Source organism: Erinaceus europaeus, chromosome 21 (genome assembly GCF_950295315.1).
Source record: "Erinaceus europaeus chromosome 21, mEriEur2.1, whole genome shotgun sequence".
Lineage (NCBI taxonomy): Eukaryota > Metazoa > Chordata > Mammalia > Eulipotyphla > Erinaceidae > Erinaceus > Erinaceus europaeus.
This window is the reverse complement of record NC_080182.1, coordinates 1,149,848-1,166,522: the sequence shown is the minus strand read 5'-3', so window position 1 is coordinate 1,166,522 and position 16,675 is coordinate 1,149,848. Positions and strand designations below refer to the sequence as shown.

The 16,675-nt window shown below is 41.4% G+C and overlaps 1 protein-coding gene across 3 annotated transcripts in view; it reads right to left on the bottom strand.

The window, feature by feature from the left end:
* The window catches only part of CPNE4 (copine 4), a 732,756-nt gene that overhangs the window by 394,902 nt on the left and 321,179 nt on the right, over positions 1-16,675 (bottom strand). Inside the window, exon 1 of one of the 3 annotated variants that reach the window (XM_060180242.1) lies at positions 4,566-4,762. The exons of the other annotated variants lie outside the window; for them this stretch is intronic. Within the exon in view, the coding sequence (XP_060036225.1) occupies positions 4,566-4,711 (146 nt within the window). The 5' untranslated portion in view covers positions 4,712-4,762. Of the gene's footprint in view, positions 1-4,565; positions 4,763-16,675 lie in introns of those variants that run through there. 3 annotated transcript variants of the gene reach the window in all.

The window sequence follows — 16,675 nt, the reverse complement described above, 5'->3', positions numbered from 1 at the left end:
GCTGTAAAAGAAAGACAATTAGATAATAAATATGTGTTGGTTTCAAGCAAAATTACTGGACTGGATGCAACAAGAATTTTAAATGGACACCACAACTAATACTTGTAACAGGGAACAGGTGGTGGTGCACCTGGTTAAGCACACACATTACAGTGCACAAGGACCTGGGTTCAAGCCCCTGGCCCCACCTGTAAGGGGAAAGCTTCATGAGTGGTGAAGTAGGGTTGCAGGTGTCTCTCTCTCCCTCTCTATCTCTTCCCCTTTAAGTTTCTCTCTGTCTCTATCCAATAATAAATAAGTAAAAATAATTTTAAAAATAATACTTGTAACAAACTTAGAAATAGAGCTATCAGTAACGTAAAATAGGAAAATAATTATAATGAGAAAAAAAACAAGTGGGATGTTAGAGAATGAAACAAATAGGATAATGTGGCCAGGAAAATAGCTCAAATGGTAGCGTCCAAAACCTGCATTCCTGAGGCTCCCTGGTACCATGCCATGTGGGCTAGAGCAGTGTTTTTGACACTATCTCATTCCACCTCCCAGGTGTTAGGAGGGATGTCAATGTGGTTTTAATTTGCATTTCTCTCATGAAGAGTGAATTGGAGCTTTTCTGCACACGTTTGTGGGCCATGTGCCTCTCTTCTTCAGAGAACCACCTATTTCTATCTTCTAACTACTTTTTATGAGGCTGTTCTTTTTCTTTTTTTGAGTTCTTTAGAGATGTTTGGTGTCAACCACTTGTCTGAAGTGTAGTGTGCAAACATCTCTTCCCATTTGCTAGGTTTCCTGTCTATCCTTATGGAATTTTCATTTGATGTATGGAAGCTCTTCAATTTGATACAGTCTCATTTGTTCACTCTTGTTTTTGTTTCCCTTGTGCATGGGGTGGAGTCTCCAAACAGATCTTTAGTGTTAAGGTCCTGAAATGTTTCATGATGTTAGAGATTCAAGTCTAATATCAGGTCTTTGATGCATTTTGAGTTCATTTTGGTGCATGCTGTCAGGTAATGGTTTCATTTTCCTACATGTGGTTATCCAATTCATCCAAACACCATTTTTTAAAGGCACTTTCTTTTTTCCCATGGGACAATTTGACCCTTTTATTATATATCATCTAACGATACATGCAGGGTTTTAATTCGGGGCTCTCTGTGCTGTTCCACTGCTCCATATGTCCGTTTTTATTTCAAACAAACAAGTTTTGTTTGTTGGGTTTTGGTTTTGTCTCCAGAGCCATCACTGGGGTTCGGTGCCTACACCAGGAATCTACTGCTACTAGAGGCCATTTGTTTCCAGTGTTGTTGTTTATTGTTGTTGCTGCTGCTGTTGCTGCTGGATAAGACAGAAAGAAATTGAGAAAGGAGGGAAGACAAAGAGGAGAGAGAAAGACAGACACCTTCAGACCTGCTTCACTGCTTGCAAAGTGAATCGCCTGCAGGTGAGGAGTCGGAGGCTAGAACCAGGATCCTTGCACAGATCCCTGTGCTTCGCTCTATGTGTGCATAACCTGGTGTGCCACCACCCCTACCCCCACCCCCTGCACACATCAGTTTTAACTATTATTGTTTTTTAATATTCACTGAAGTCAGGAATTATGATGCCTCCATTAGGAGTGCTCCTGCCATTCATGTTTTTTTATAGTTTCACATAAATTATTGGATAAATTTTTCAATTTCCTTGAATATGTCATTGGGATTTTAATACAAATTGCACTGAATCTATAGATTGCTTTTGGCAGGACTGACATTATAATGATATTTATTCTTCCAGCCCACGAATAGGAGTCTTCCATTTCTTTATGCCATCCTCTATTTCTTTTAGCACTATTTTGTAGTTTTTGTTAAAAAGGTCCTTCACCTCCTTTATAAGATTTATTCCTAGGTCTTCTATCTTTTTGGATTCAGTTGTAAATGGGATTGCTTCCTTGAGTTCCTTTTCCTCTGGCCCATCTTTTGTATAATAAAATGCTATAGATTTATGAGTATTTATTTTGTAACCTGCTACTTGAATGAATTTATTAATGATTTCCAGTAATTATGAGGCAGAGTTTGTGGGTTCTCTAGGTATAACAGCATATCATGTGCTAATAATGATAATTCAACTTCATCCTATCCAATCTGAGTTCCTTTAATATCTCTTTCTTGCCTGATTGCAATGGCAAGGACTTCAAGGACACTTCTTCTTCTAGCGTTTGCCCTTCTTCCGTAGCCAGACAACACCATCAGGTTGAGCCTGATGTAAAGTTTTGAGACCTCCTTTGAATGACACTGTTAAACAGAAGTGATCAGAGTAGGCATCCTTGACTGATTCCTGATTTTAGGGAGAAAGCTTTCATTTTACCCCCATTGAATATGATATTAGCCAGGGGTTTGTCATATATAGCCTTTATCATATTGAAGAATTTTCCTTGCACTACCAATTCCTAAGGGACCATTATCATAAATGGGTGTTGGAACTTTTCTGCGTCAGTTGATAAGAAATCAGATTTTTATCTTCCTTTTTGTTGATTACATTGGTTGACTTGCAGATGCTGAACCACCCCTGTTTCTCAGGGATGAATCCCACTTGATTTTGGTGGATTATTCTCTTAATATGTTTTTGGATTCAATTAGCCAAAATTTCTCTAAGGATCTTTGCACCAATGTTCATCAAGGATATAGTTCTACAGCTTCTTGTCTGTACTTTTCTTTTGGTGGAATCCTTTCCTGCTTTGAGGATCAGAGCGATGTTAGCCTCATAGAATATATTTGGGAGTTTTCCTTCTGATTCAATTTTCTGGAAGAGTTGAGGAGAATGGATGTTAGTTCATCTTTGAAATGTTTTCTAGAATTCATTAATATAGCCATCTGGACCTGGGCATTTGTTCTTGGGTAGCTTTTAATTACTGTTTCATTTTTCTGCACTAGTGATTAGCTTTTTAAGTTTATTTACTTCCTCTTGTTTCAAGGTTGTCAGTTGGTCTGACTCCAAGAGTGTGTCCATTTCTTCTAAATTGTCAAATATATTTTTATATATATGTTTATAAGAGTCTTGCGTGATCCTTTGTATCTCTGCCTCATCTATTGTACTGCCTTCCTCTCTTATTTCGGAGTGATTTTTATCATAGTTGTCTCTCTTTTTCTCTTAATGCGTGTAGCAAGTGGTTTATTTATTTTATTTATCCTTTCAAAGAACCAGATTTTGGTTTCATTAATCTTTCTGATGTTTTTGTTTTGTTTTCTATTTTATTGACTTCTGCTCTCATTCTAACTATTTCTGGTCGCCTAGTGACTGTTGAATCTCTTTGTTGCTCCATTTCTAATTGGTTCATTTGAGTTGTTGGGTGACTTCCTAGTGATGCCTCCCCTTTATTAATGCGGTGCTATATTACAATACATTTCCTTCTCAGGGCTTCTTTGCTGCATCCCATAGATTCTGATAGGGTGGGTTTTTGTTTTATTTTTTTTTTATTATTTTCATTGATATCAAGGAAGTGTTTGATTTTTTTTTTAATTTCTTCAGTGACTCCTTTGTTATTAAAAAGCATGTTGTTTAGTTTCCAGACTTTGGGGCGATTTCTTTTCTTTCTGTCAACATACTATCTTGGTCTGAGAAGATTCATTTTATGATTTTAATATTTACATATTTGTTTGGGCTGTTTTTTGTGAGCCAAGATATGGTCAATTCTTGTTAATGCTCTGTGTGTACTTGAAGAATGATTTAGGGATGGAAAGTTCTATATATTTCTATTAGTTCCCTCTCATCTATGGTTTCATTTAAAACTGCTAACTCCCTGTTGATTTTTTTTTTTTTTTGGTCTGGATGGTTGGTCTCTTGTTGTGAGTAGTGTGTTAAGGAACTCTGGTAGTGAGAATTGTGTGTAATTGTACCCCTTTATCCCACGGTCTTGTCAATATTTTTTATTTTATAAATAAATGTAAACAATTTTTTAAAAAAATAGCCAACTCCATAAAAAAAGAGTTCCTGATGATCTGCTTTTATTGGTTACTTCATTTAAAATTACAATTTCCAAAGACAAATCATCAATGTTAAGTGAGGACCTACAGTACAGAACATTTAACATTTACAATAGTGCGCTTTTCTCCTTATTTACTTTTTTAAATGCAGGGTCAGGAATGTTCGCACACAGAACCATGAGTATTCTCCTTAGAAAGAGTGATGGAGAAGAAAGAGATAAAAGAGAGGGGGGCAGGCAATGCACAGAGTATGAAGCGCAAGGAAGCACCAGCGCAAGGATCCCAGTTTGAGCCCCTGGCTCCCCACCTGCAAGAGGTCACTTCACAAGCAGTGAAGCAGGTTAGGTCTATCTTTCTCCCTCTCTATCTTCCCCTCCTCTCTCAATTTCTGTCTGTCCTATTTTAAAAATATACATAGACTAAAAGGCCACAGGAGGAGTGGATTTGTAGTCCAGGGACCGAGTCCCAGCAATAACCCTGGAGAGAAAAAAAAAAAAAAAAAAGCAAGAGAGATGAAAGAGGCCTAGGAAAACCCAGAGAGGATGGCACTACTCTGTCACCCCTTGGGCTTTCAGCGGATGCTGCCATGATCCAACGTGCTCCCACATGGTGCCTGGACTCCAACCCAAGACTTCATGCATAGTCAAAGCATGTGCTCTCCTGAGTGAGCTACCTCCCAGGCTCTCATAGTGTGACATTCTGGAAGAAAAAAAAATCTGTATGACCCTGAAATCCTGCAGGGATTTTATCATGAAAGCAATTCAAACCTATTCAAAGGTCAAGCCTGGCAAACCAGTGACCACCTCGACTACTTTTTTTTTCTCCACCATCCAACACCAGGAGCTGCCCAACTGTTACAGATGGATCTGAGAAAGCACCTACAACCTGGTAGTGACCTTCCATAGCAAGCATTCAAAGTCCACTTGAAGCTGTGTCATCACAAGCAAACATGCATGCTGCCCAGGCTTGCTCTTGGCCATGTCTGTAAAGGCAAACAGCCCAGAGCTACAGCTCTACTGCCCACATTCACTGAGCCAAAATGAACAGATGGAGGAGCCCAGGGCTCCTAGGCACACCAGGGGAAGCTGCCATTTGAGAAGCTATTACCCTGACACCTCTCTCAGGGTGTGGAAAATGGAAGGGATAAGCAGCAGCTGGCTGTTCCAGCATCAAAGCCTGGCTTCCAGGGTTGATGCTGAGTAATGAGGATGTGCTGGGTCCAGCCTGATGGAATGGGCCAGTCACAGAATTAGCCAAGTGAAAGCCAAGACAGAGAGTCTTCCAAATAATGGCTATAAAGATAGGATGATTTCTCATGTCCATCCAATAAGGCTTAAGGAGACTAGTGACTTCTTCAATCTCTGCAATGGATAAGTTTTGTAGTCTGCAAATCAAAACATCACTGAGAACCCACCTCACAACGTAAAATTGTCAAACATTAAAAATAAATGAGATAAGTGCTGACGAGGGTATAATGAATTCACACTGTTGTCGGGAATGTAAGTTGTTCCAGCTCCTGTGGAGAAGTCTGAAGACACCACAAAATGTAAAAATTAGACCCAGTATATAATCCAGTATTTTCTCGCCTAGATACCTATCCAAAGAATGCAAAATATATCAGAAGAGATTTATACATAACTGTAGTGCTATGTACAATACTCAAGATTTGGAAACAACCCAAGCACCCAGTAACAGATTAGAAGTGACAGCTACTATGTTCTCAGATAAAACAGACTATCAGGTAAAGAAAGAGAAAGAATACATAATGGTCAGAGAATTAATCCAACAAGAATACATAGCCATCATAAAAACATATGCCCCAAACTCAGGTGCACTTAAATACATAAAACAAATACTTACATAAGAGAGACATTGACAGCAACACAATAATAGTAGGTGATGTTAATACACCACTCACAGCAAGAAATAAGCATCTGGACAAAAAAAAAAATTCAATAGGGAAACAGAGGTCTTAAATGAAACTTTAGACAAATTGAGCCTAACAAATATATGCACATTCTTCTCAAGTACACATGCACCTTTCACAAGGACTGACACAAAGACAGCTTAAACAAATATATAAATATATATATAAATATTAAAATTATAAAATGTTACTCTCAGATCATGATGGTATGATGACAGAAATCAACCACAAAAAGAAAAGAAACTCTTCCTAAGAATGGAGACTAAACAACATGCTTCCGAATAATACATGAGTCACTAAAGAGATGCAATTACAAGCAATTACAGAATCCAGACCTTCCACTTTCTGCACCCAATAAGAAATTTTGGCCCATAGGAGTCAGCGGTAGTGCAGCAGGTTAAGCACACGTGGCACGAAGCGCAAGGACTGGCGTAAGGATCCAGGTTCGAGCCTCCAGCTCCCCACCTGCAGGGGAGTCGCTTCACAGGCAGTAAAGCAGATCTGCAGGTGTCTGTCTTTCTCTTCCCCTCCTCTCTCCATTTCTCTCTGTCCTACCTAACAGCGATGACATCAAAAACAGACTAGAGGGAGGTGGAGAGAGAGAGAGATTTGCAGCACTGCTTCACCACTCTCAAAGCTTTCCCCCTGCAGGTGGGGCCCAGGGGGCTTAAACTCAGGTCCTTGGTCACTGTAACATGTGTGCTAAACATGGTGCACCATCACTTGGCCCCAAGGATAGGAAAGTTTCCAAAGAAGGGGATAGGATATGGAATTCTGTAGTGGGAACTGTACCCCTGTTATCTTACAATCCTGTTCATCATTATTAAATCACTAGTAAAATCAAAGAGAGAAAAAGAGAGAAATTAATGATAAAATCACGCAGGAACAGGAGATATTACAATAGGTGAGGCAGAGACACAAAGGATAATGCAAGGCTATTATGGACATCTATATAGAAATAAATTCAAAAACATAGAAGAAATGGACACATTCTTAGAGTCATATCACCTGCCAACCACTAGTTACACTCATTAAGAGAAAACAGGTTAGATCAGTGGGGTTAACAATTAATTTTATTTATATATTATTGTTGAGTTTGGGAGCTACTCTCTGCCCTAATCCAGCTTTCTAGCCCTACTCTAAACTGACACAATCTTTACAGACAATATTTTTAGTCCTTCTCCATGCTAACTACCAAGATCAAGCAAAAATTACTAAAGTCATAGGCCCTATGGAATCTACCTAAAATAAACTTCCTAGATTCTTTTCACCCCAAGATCCCTATTCTCACCTTCTCTATTCCTGCATGTTAGCTATCAGGCTCAGGGAAAAAATTACTAAAGTCATGGGTCCCTTGGAACATACCTAAAATAGACTTCCTACTTTCTTCCCACCCAGAGACCACTAATTTCATCTGCTCTATTCCTACCATTGGGTTCCTATTTATTAAACAATTTGTCCTGCTTTATATCTTACTGCCTTTCAGCCACCAACTCGCAGATTCTACTATGATTCCATCATGACTTCCCTGGGCAGATGGCTTCACCAATGAGTCCCAGAACCTCACCTTTCCAGAGGGGTACGGACTGACCTGCCAAAGTCTATGTCCAGCAGAGAAGCAATTATGGAAGCCAGAACTCTCATCTTCTGAAACCCACAAGGAATTTGAGTCTATATACCCAGAAGGGGAGAAATGTTAGGGAAAGACAAGCTGAGGACTCTGAACTCCAATTCCATCAGGACCCAGAGAGAGAAGAGGGGAAAAAGGAAGGACAGGGAAGAAAGGACCATAGAAAAAAATGGGAAGGGGTGTGTGTGTGTGTGTGTGTGTGTGTGTGTGTGTGTGTGTGTGTGTGTAGTTAGAGAAATAATAGTAAATCCATATGGATGACCTTGAGAAAACTACTACAGTTTCCAATGAGGGAATGGGGACACAGAACTCTGGTGGTGGGAATGGTGTGGAATTATACCCCAGGTATCTCATAATTTTGTAAGTCAATATTAAGTCACTGATAACATTTTAAAAAACAAAATCAGAGTGACTCTTTAAAATAAGTTGAAATTAAACACTAAAGCAACAAAGCATTGTGACAGAAATGAATCATGTCTAAGGCTGCAAGAGAGAACCTCTAAGGTCAGGATGAAGCCCACTTGTCCTCCGTTTCAGTTCTACCCTTCCTCCATCTTATATCTCGTCTTCATATCTCAGATAGGACACTTTATATCTCAGAGCTTCCTCAAAGTTCACTAATACTGGTTTACTATTATTTCCGTAGCTACACACACACACACACACACACACACACACACCTTCCCATTACTATTATTTCCGTAGCTATACACACACACACACACCTTCCCATTACTATTATTTCCGTAGCTACACTCACACACACACACACACCTTCCCATTACTATTATTTCCGTAGCTACACACACTCACACACACACACACACCTTCCCATTACTATTATTTCCGTACCTACACACACACACACACACACACACCTTCCCATTACTATTATTTCCGTAGCTACACTCACACACCTTCCCATTAATATTATTTCCGTAACTACACACACACACACACACACACCTTCCCATTAACATTATTTCCGTAACTACACACACACACACACACACACCTTCCCATTAATATTATTTCCGTAACTACACACACACACACACACCTTCCCATTACTATTATTTCCGTAGCTACACACACACACTCACACACACAAACTCACACACACACACACTCACACACACACACACACTCACACACACACACTCACACACACACTCACACACACACTCACACACACACACTCACACACACACTCACACACACACACTCACACACACACTCACACACACACTCACACACACACTCACACACACACTCACACACACACACACACTCACACACACACACTCACACACACTCTCACACAAACACACTCACACACACACTCACACACACACACACTCACACACACACACTCACACACACACTCACACACACACACACTCACACACACTCACACACACACTCACACACACACACTCACACACACACACTCACACACACACACACTCACACACACACACTCACACACACACACTCACACACACACACTCACACACACACTCACACACACACACTCACACACACACTCACACACACTCACACTCACACACACTCACTCATACACACACACTCACACACACACACTCACACACACACACTCACACACACACACTCACACACACACACACACTCACACACACTCACACACTCACACACACACTCACACACTCACACACACACACACTCACACACACACACTCACACACACACTCACACACACACACTCACACACACACTCACACTGACACTCACACACTCACACTCACACACACACACACTCACACTGACACTCACACACACACACACTCACACAAACACACTCACACACACACTCACACTGACACTCACACACTCACACTCACTCACACTGACACTCACACACTCACACTCACACACACACACACACTCACACACACACACACTCACACACAAACACACACACTCACACACACACACTCACACACACACACACACACTCACACACACACACACACACACTCACACACACACACACTCACACACACTCACACACACACACTCACACACACACTCACACACACACACTCACACACACTCACACACACACACTCACACACACACACTCACACACACACTCACACACACACTCACACACACACACACACACACACTCACACACACACACACACACACACACACACACACACACACACACATACACCTTCCCATTTTCCTACGGCCATTTCTTCTCTTCCCTTCCTACGCCATCGCTACTTCCCGTTCAGACTTATATATCTCAGAAAGCTTTCAGATGATGTTCAGCACATTCTACCCCACGGTCAAAGTTGACTTTCGACCTGTTTTGTGGCCCATTTTCCCTTGTACTGTGTAAAGCTCTCCTTACTAATCAGCTATTCTGGCAAAAGGCTGTGCTCCTATCCTGGAAAATGTTGTTTTGCTTTAATATATCTAACTAAACACTCTTGGAGATGCAAAACCTTAGTGCCACTGGGTGTGTCTGCATTAACAGCTTTGCCTGGCTAACAATTGTCTGGGAGCAGGACACATTTTATAGGAAGCGCTAGATTCTAGAGTATCTTAATGAAGCAATCATAAGTGCACCGTCTCCAAGTCACACAAGTTCTCTTGGCTACACGTGTTTTTCTCTAAGAGTGTGGAGGAGAACTTGCTTCTCCTCTACACTGCCTGGGAAGCTCATGCCAGTGATTTCATCAGACTCTGTAGTGTTAAAATATTGGTACTTCCAGTATTGTTAACAGAAATATTGGAAAGATCTTGAATTTTCTAATTTGACACAGTTCATCTTGAAATCTGGCCTGTATCCGACAGGGCCCCTCTAGGAAACTGGCGGCACATTCAAGTTGAGTGATACAGAGGTACAGCCAAGTGATCGTGTTGTAAAGGGCCAACAGAAAGGTCTAGGCCCCACAAGGACTGAAAGATACAGAAAAAATACAGCCATAAGAAGAACAGGGGCACAGTCAGTCCAGAATGACTTGGAGAGGAACTCAGAGAATATACCACTTGTCATTATTATCCTTTCTTTTGATCTGGATGGGCCCCCAATGAAAAAAAAATGTATTCTTATTTATTAATCTGATTGTTTATAGGACAGTCATATCAACTGTGATGCCCAACAGAAGGATGTCTCATTGCACAGCTGTCAGCGCTTCATTCACTTTGAGAGACTGCGAAGTGAATATGCTCCTGGAGTCCAGGCTTGTGCCAGCCCCTTACACTCAGGACTGTGCCTGGCAGACAGTAAGTACTCAGGGAACTTTAGCATTCTCACCTCTTGCAGCTGGGACTGACTAAACTGAAGTTGTCAGTAGTATGCGAGACTTCTTGTGTCTCACATACTGGAACATAAGAAACAGAGCTGCCACCCTTCAGGTTACCCCTTCCCCTTGGATAGCAAAGAAGTTACTGAAGAGTGGGAAGATATTAAAGCTGACGCTTACAATCAGAAGAATTTTCAGAAACAGGTGCTTTCAATCTTTCTGTTTCCCATCTTGTGCACTTGGGCTCTCTCTCTCTCACAAAAGGAGGTGAGGCAGACAAACTGTGGTGAGGTGAGAAAGAATGATCTCACACACAGGAAACTAAGGGTGTTGATTAGAAACTTCCCCAATCAGCACAGAGGCCAATACTTCTTACAGGAAATATCACTACCTGAGATTTTAGCAAAGGCAACTTACACTTACTCATTCCTCACAAATTGCAGGGAAGTTTGGATTCTGGTAGAAAGTACTGCCAATGAAACTTGCTCTACCAATTGGAACAGTCAAATCTTTACCATATGCTCCTATAAGCCAACCGCCACTGAACAAATCCTAGTTGTGTGGATTGTAAATAATAAAAATAATAAAAACTGCCTGGAAATGAAATGAAAATCATTTCAGTGAAAGAGTAAGCGAAAGCCCCTTTAGATAAAAATCAAAGAGGAACAAAGTAGAAAAGTAGTGTTTTCTTGGGGCCGAGTGGTGGCACACCTGGTTGAGCACACATGTTACAATGTGCAAGGACCCAGTTTCAAGTCCCCGGTCCCCACCGGCAGGGGAAAAGCTTTGCGAGTGGTGAAGCAGGGCTGTAGGTGTCTCTCTGTCTGTCTCACTCTCTCTCATCCCCTTCCCTCTTGATTTCTGACTGTCTCTAGCCAATAAATAAAGATAATTTTTAAAAAGTTAAAAAAAAAAAAGAAAAAAGAAAAGTAGTATTTTCTTGACAATCAACACTCTCTTGCAGAGAAAACCACTTCCATGAAAAATGAGCATCCACCCCTGACTGTATCAATGTTGAACACTGTGCCTATAGATCCAGTGATTGTATCTGTAGAGCCTGTCCCTGAAGTTTATGATTCGTATGACATCTAGTGGTCCAGGAGGTGGCACAGTGGACGTATATGACATCTGAGACTCCCTTCAATCCAAAGGAAAGATGAACTTGCGTACCTCCCTTAACCAGAGGCCACTCATGCACCCAATCTAGTTCATCCCCATTTTCATTTTGCCTTAACCTTTCACAACTCCTAGCCTTTCTTAAGAAAATCTACCTAAGGTTAGAAAACACAAATTTTAGCTTCTAAGACAAATATAGGACAAAGTGGCCACATTACTATGTGACTTTGGAAAAATTGCTTCACTTTTTGACTTCATATTTGTTTTATCTGTATGTTAGAGGATTAGATTAGGACTATAAAGGACTTTCCAATCTAGATATTCTAAGCGCCCAGGAGACAGGACACAGCCTATTTACTGGTTCCTAGACGGGACACAGCCTATTTACTGGTTCCTAGACGGGACACAGCCTATTTACTGGTTCCTAGACGGGACACAGCCTATTTACTGGTTCCTAGACGGGACACAGCCTATTTACTGGTTCCTAGACGGGACACAGCCTATTTACTGGTTCCTACCTCTCAAGGTTACTGCCTTTCAGAGCTTTCTCGTGTCTACTTCTGTTTCCCACCAAGGCACAAGTGAATACCAATCAGATATGGTGACATCTAATACAGTGAAAAGACAACTTTCCCAATGCACACAATACAGGAAAAAAAAAAAAGAGGTCAGAGAGTTCTTGTGGATAGCAAAGCAATCTCACAGATATGGATTTTGAAAGCAGTCTTCAAACCAAAGATAAACAGCATACACAGAAGTACACACATGATGATGACAAATACACTTCAAGAACACTGAGTCACGTAGCTCAGGAATAAAGTCACACACAATATGAGATGCTAAAAGGAAACCTAGCTATGAGACATATGACAGACTATATCACTAAATATCTCCATGAAATTTCTACCCTAGATCCCCTATTAATCAACCAGTAGAAAAAATATCTATTAAATTATTGGGTTCTCCTTTGAAATATATTTTGTATTATACTTGTAATAAGGATACAATTGGCTTGGGCTCTCCCCTCATACAAGAGATAGATATTAAACAAATACACCAAATATATATGTGCACAATTGGATAATGGTTATGGACTAAGAATAAATAACATTAGATCTTATACAAGAGGTAGAATAATTTTATGAATAAGATACATTTAATTTGTACTTGGTAGATGTAAGTAGAGTCAGTCAAGTGAAGACCTCATAGAAAGTTTCAAATACTACACACATATGAATCTGACAGATACGGCAGAGGCGCCAGGAACGGGAGCAAGATGAGGACAAAGAAGTCAAAGACCAGAACACATCTTGTAGACCACACTGAAAATTCTGAATCTTGAATGTAGTAGTGAAAGACCTAACATAGTAAGTTCATAAAGTGTCTCTTTGGAAGATTATGAAGAATGGATTAGGAAAGAACAAGAGTGGAAGTGGGGAGGACAGCCAGGCGACCATTCCAGTCACAAAGTCAGGAAATGATGGTGGCAGTGGAAGAAGCAGAGGCAGAAAGAAAGGAAAGAAATGGGCAGATTTGAGAAATGGGTTAGAAAATTTGACAGCCCGTTTAAGAAAGTAGTGTAGGTGAATAAGAAATGCTAGCAAAATGGTCCTTTCATACAGTCAGAAGACGACCAACTAGACACATGGGGGTGTCTGTCGTTTTCTGAAGGAAACGATGATGAAGGAAGAAATACGGGAACCAGAGATAGAGATGCAGAGCTCTGCTTTGATTGGATTATGTTAAACGGTGCAGTGAAGTCATTCTTCTTCTAGCGTTTGCCCTTCTTCCGTAGCCAGTCAACAGCGTCAGGTTGAGCCTGATGTCTGCTTGTTGCTGGCTTTGAAAGTGACTGGGATCCATGTGGATTCAGTCGGCTAGGAAGGATCGTCAGTTTCCCCAATGAATGGGTACTCACGGGATGCACCATGAAAAGGTCGATCCAATGCATCCATTAAAGAGAAGGATTTAACTGCGACCATTCAGATTTATGAAGACTATTGTTGACTTCCATAATGTCAGGCTAGGTGAAGTAACAGATGCAGAGTCTAGATTGGGGAAATGCAAAAAGAGAATGGGAGGTAAAGTGGTGAAGACATCACATGTGCAATGTTTTTTTCTATGGAGTTTGTGGTTAAATGTCACAGAGAGAAGCACCATTAATGGCAAGTATTTTAAAGATAAAGCACATATGGAAATGGATGTAGCCTTCATGGGAGAACCCTCCAAGAGAGCAGAGATTTGATGTACTGGTTGCTGACTAGAGAGGGATGCTTCTTCCATGGAGCTGGAAGGAGAAACAGGTGGGTAAGGCCCTGAGCGCAGTGGAGAGAGGAAGGTGAATCTCACCTGATAGCTTCTAGTCCTTTCATGAGCATTATCACGGCGGGTTTATGGATTTTACAGAATTAATTTCCTGATGAAGCAAAGGCTTGGTAGAGAAACTCAAGTAAGATATCTTGACACAGAGAGGACACAGTTGGGGAGAGACATTCACGGACTGATGGGGCTATCCTTTCCCATTTGTGAATTTCTTCAGAGGCTTTGAGCTGACTCTTTCTACATATGAAGAGGTTGGTGTGGAGTGATCAAATTGTGCTTGCAAAAGGCCCTGATAACTAATGGCACCCCTTCATAATCTTGAGAAGAAATACTCCATTCAAATGGCCAGGTGTTACTGGCAGAGGCATGTGTATGTATATGTATATGTATATGTATATGTATATGTATATGTATGTATGTATGTATGTATGTATGTATATATGTATATATGTATATATGTATATATGTATATATGTATATATGTAGAACGAGAGATCTCAACTAAAAGACAGCCAGTGTTCCTATGGCAGCCTATACAAGCCTAAACAAGGAAAACGCAGGAGGACTTAAGGTTGGCTCTTTGGTATATTACTGCTGTTTGACTCAGTGTGCTAACTACCAGCATCTATCAGTAAAATGGTGCAAAGAAGGGCAAGGTGAGAGGATTTGCGAGGCCAGGTGGTGGCACACCTGGTTAAACGCACATGCTGCAATGCTCAAGGATGTGGGTTCAAGCCCCCGGTCTCCACGTGCAGAGGGGAAGCTTTGCGAGTGGTGAAGCAGGGCTGCAGGTGTCTCTCTGTCTCTCTCCCTCTCTGTCTCCCCTTTCCTCTCGACTTCTGGCTGTCTCTCTCCAATAAATGAATAAATATAATAAAACAATTTAAAAAGAGGATTTGTGAGAGAAAGATTAAAATAATGACCAAAGGCCAGGTAAAACATGTGTCCTTCCGCATGTGAGGCCCCATCCTCAGTCACCATGAGAACACTATGAACAGTACGGGGGGGGGGGGGCGGCTCCGTGGGTGTGACGCGGTCCTTTGGTATCTCTCCGTCTCTTACCTCTATGTGCGTCCTTTTCTCTCCTCTCTGACCCTCAAAGGAAACAGAGTAAAAAATATTGGACTAAGAAAACTACTCAGCAAGTAGTCTTAAGCGTGCATTAGGCCCTTAGTCCATTCCCCACCCAACATTAAAAAATTATTTTAAAAAACATGGGGCCAGACAGTGGTACACTTGATTAAGGACACATATTACCACATTTAAAGACGTGGATTCAAACCCCTGCCTCCCATCCCCGGGGGAATGTTTCACAGATGGAGAAGCAAGTCTGCAGGTATCTTTCTATCTCCCTCTCTCTCTCCCCCTACCCTCTCAATTTCTCTCTCCCCTATCCAATAAAATGGAGAGGTAATGGCCACCAGGATCAGTGGGTTCATAGTGCCAGCACTGAGCCCCCGCAATAACCCCAGTGGCAATTCTTCTTCTTCTAGCGTTTGCCCTTCTTCTGTAGCCAGTCAACAGCATCAGGTTGAGCCTGATGTAAAGTTTCGAGACCTCCTTTGAATCTGGAGAGGTGGCAGTCGTTGATCCAGTGGCAATAAAACAAACAAACAAATAAATAAAATTTTAAAAACATAAAATGAAGTCAAATGAAATATAGTCCTCATGGGTACAAAATGAAACAGGAAAAATCTGCCAGAAAATTGAAGACCAATAGATTGACCTGCCCAACAAGGTCACAGAATCACTGCATAAAGAGAGCAGAGTAGGGGGTTGGGCAGTGGTGCAGTCGGTTAAGCGCATGTGGCGCAAAGTGCAAGGACAGGACCGGCATAAGGATCCCAGTTCGAGGCCCCGGCTCCCCACCTGCAGGGGAGTCGCTTCACAGGCGGTGAAGCATGTCTGCAGATGTCTATCTTTCTCTCCCCCTCTGTCTTCCCCTCCTCTCTCCATTTCTCTCTGTCCTATCCAACAATGAACAACATCAACAATGGCAATAATAATAACCACAACGAGGCTACAACAACAGGGGAAACAAAAGGGGGAAAAATGGCCTCCAGGAGTGGTGGATTCATGGTGCAGGCACCGAGCCCAGCAATAACCCTGGAGGGGAAAAAAAAAAAAAAGAGAGAGAGCAGAGCAAATGATCTGGAAAGCTGGCTATTTTGACAAACAGTCCCAGAGATAGAGCTCTCTGTACTGATGACCCATCTCAGCCACATGAAAGACAGGAAAAATGGAAAGAAACATCCTTCAAGACAAGGAATTCAAGCAATTAGAGGTCTGAGTCCCATGGACTGTGTTCAAGCAGTTGCCAAATTTCCCAGGATGAAGCGAGCAGAAGGTAGGGAGTTGGGATTTCAGTGATTCAGAAGGTATAATCAGGAGGACAGGAGAGGGCTTGATGATGTGGGTA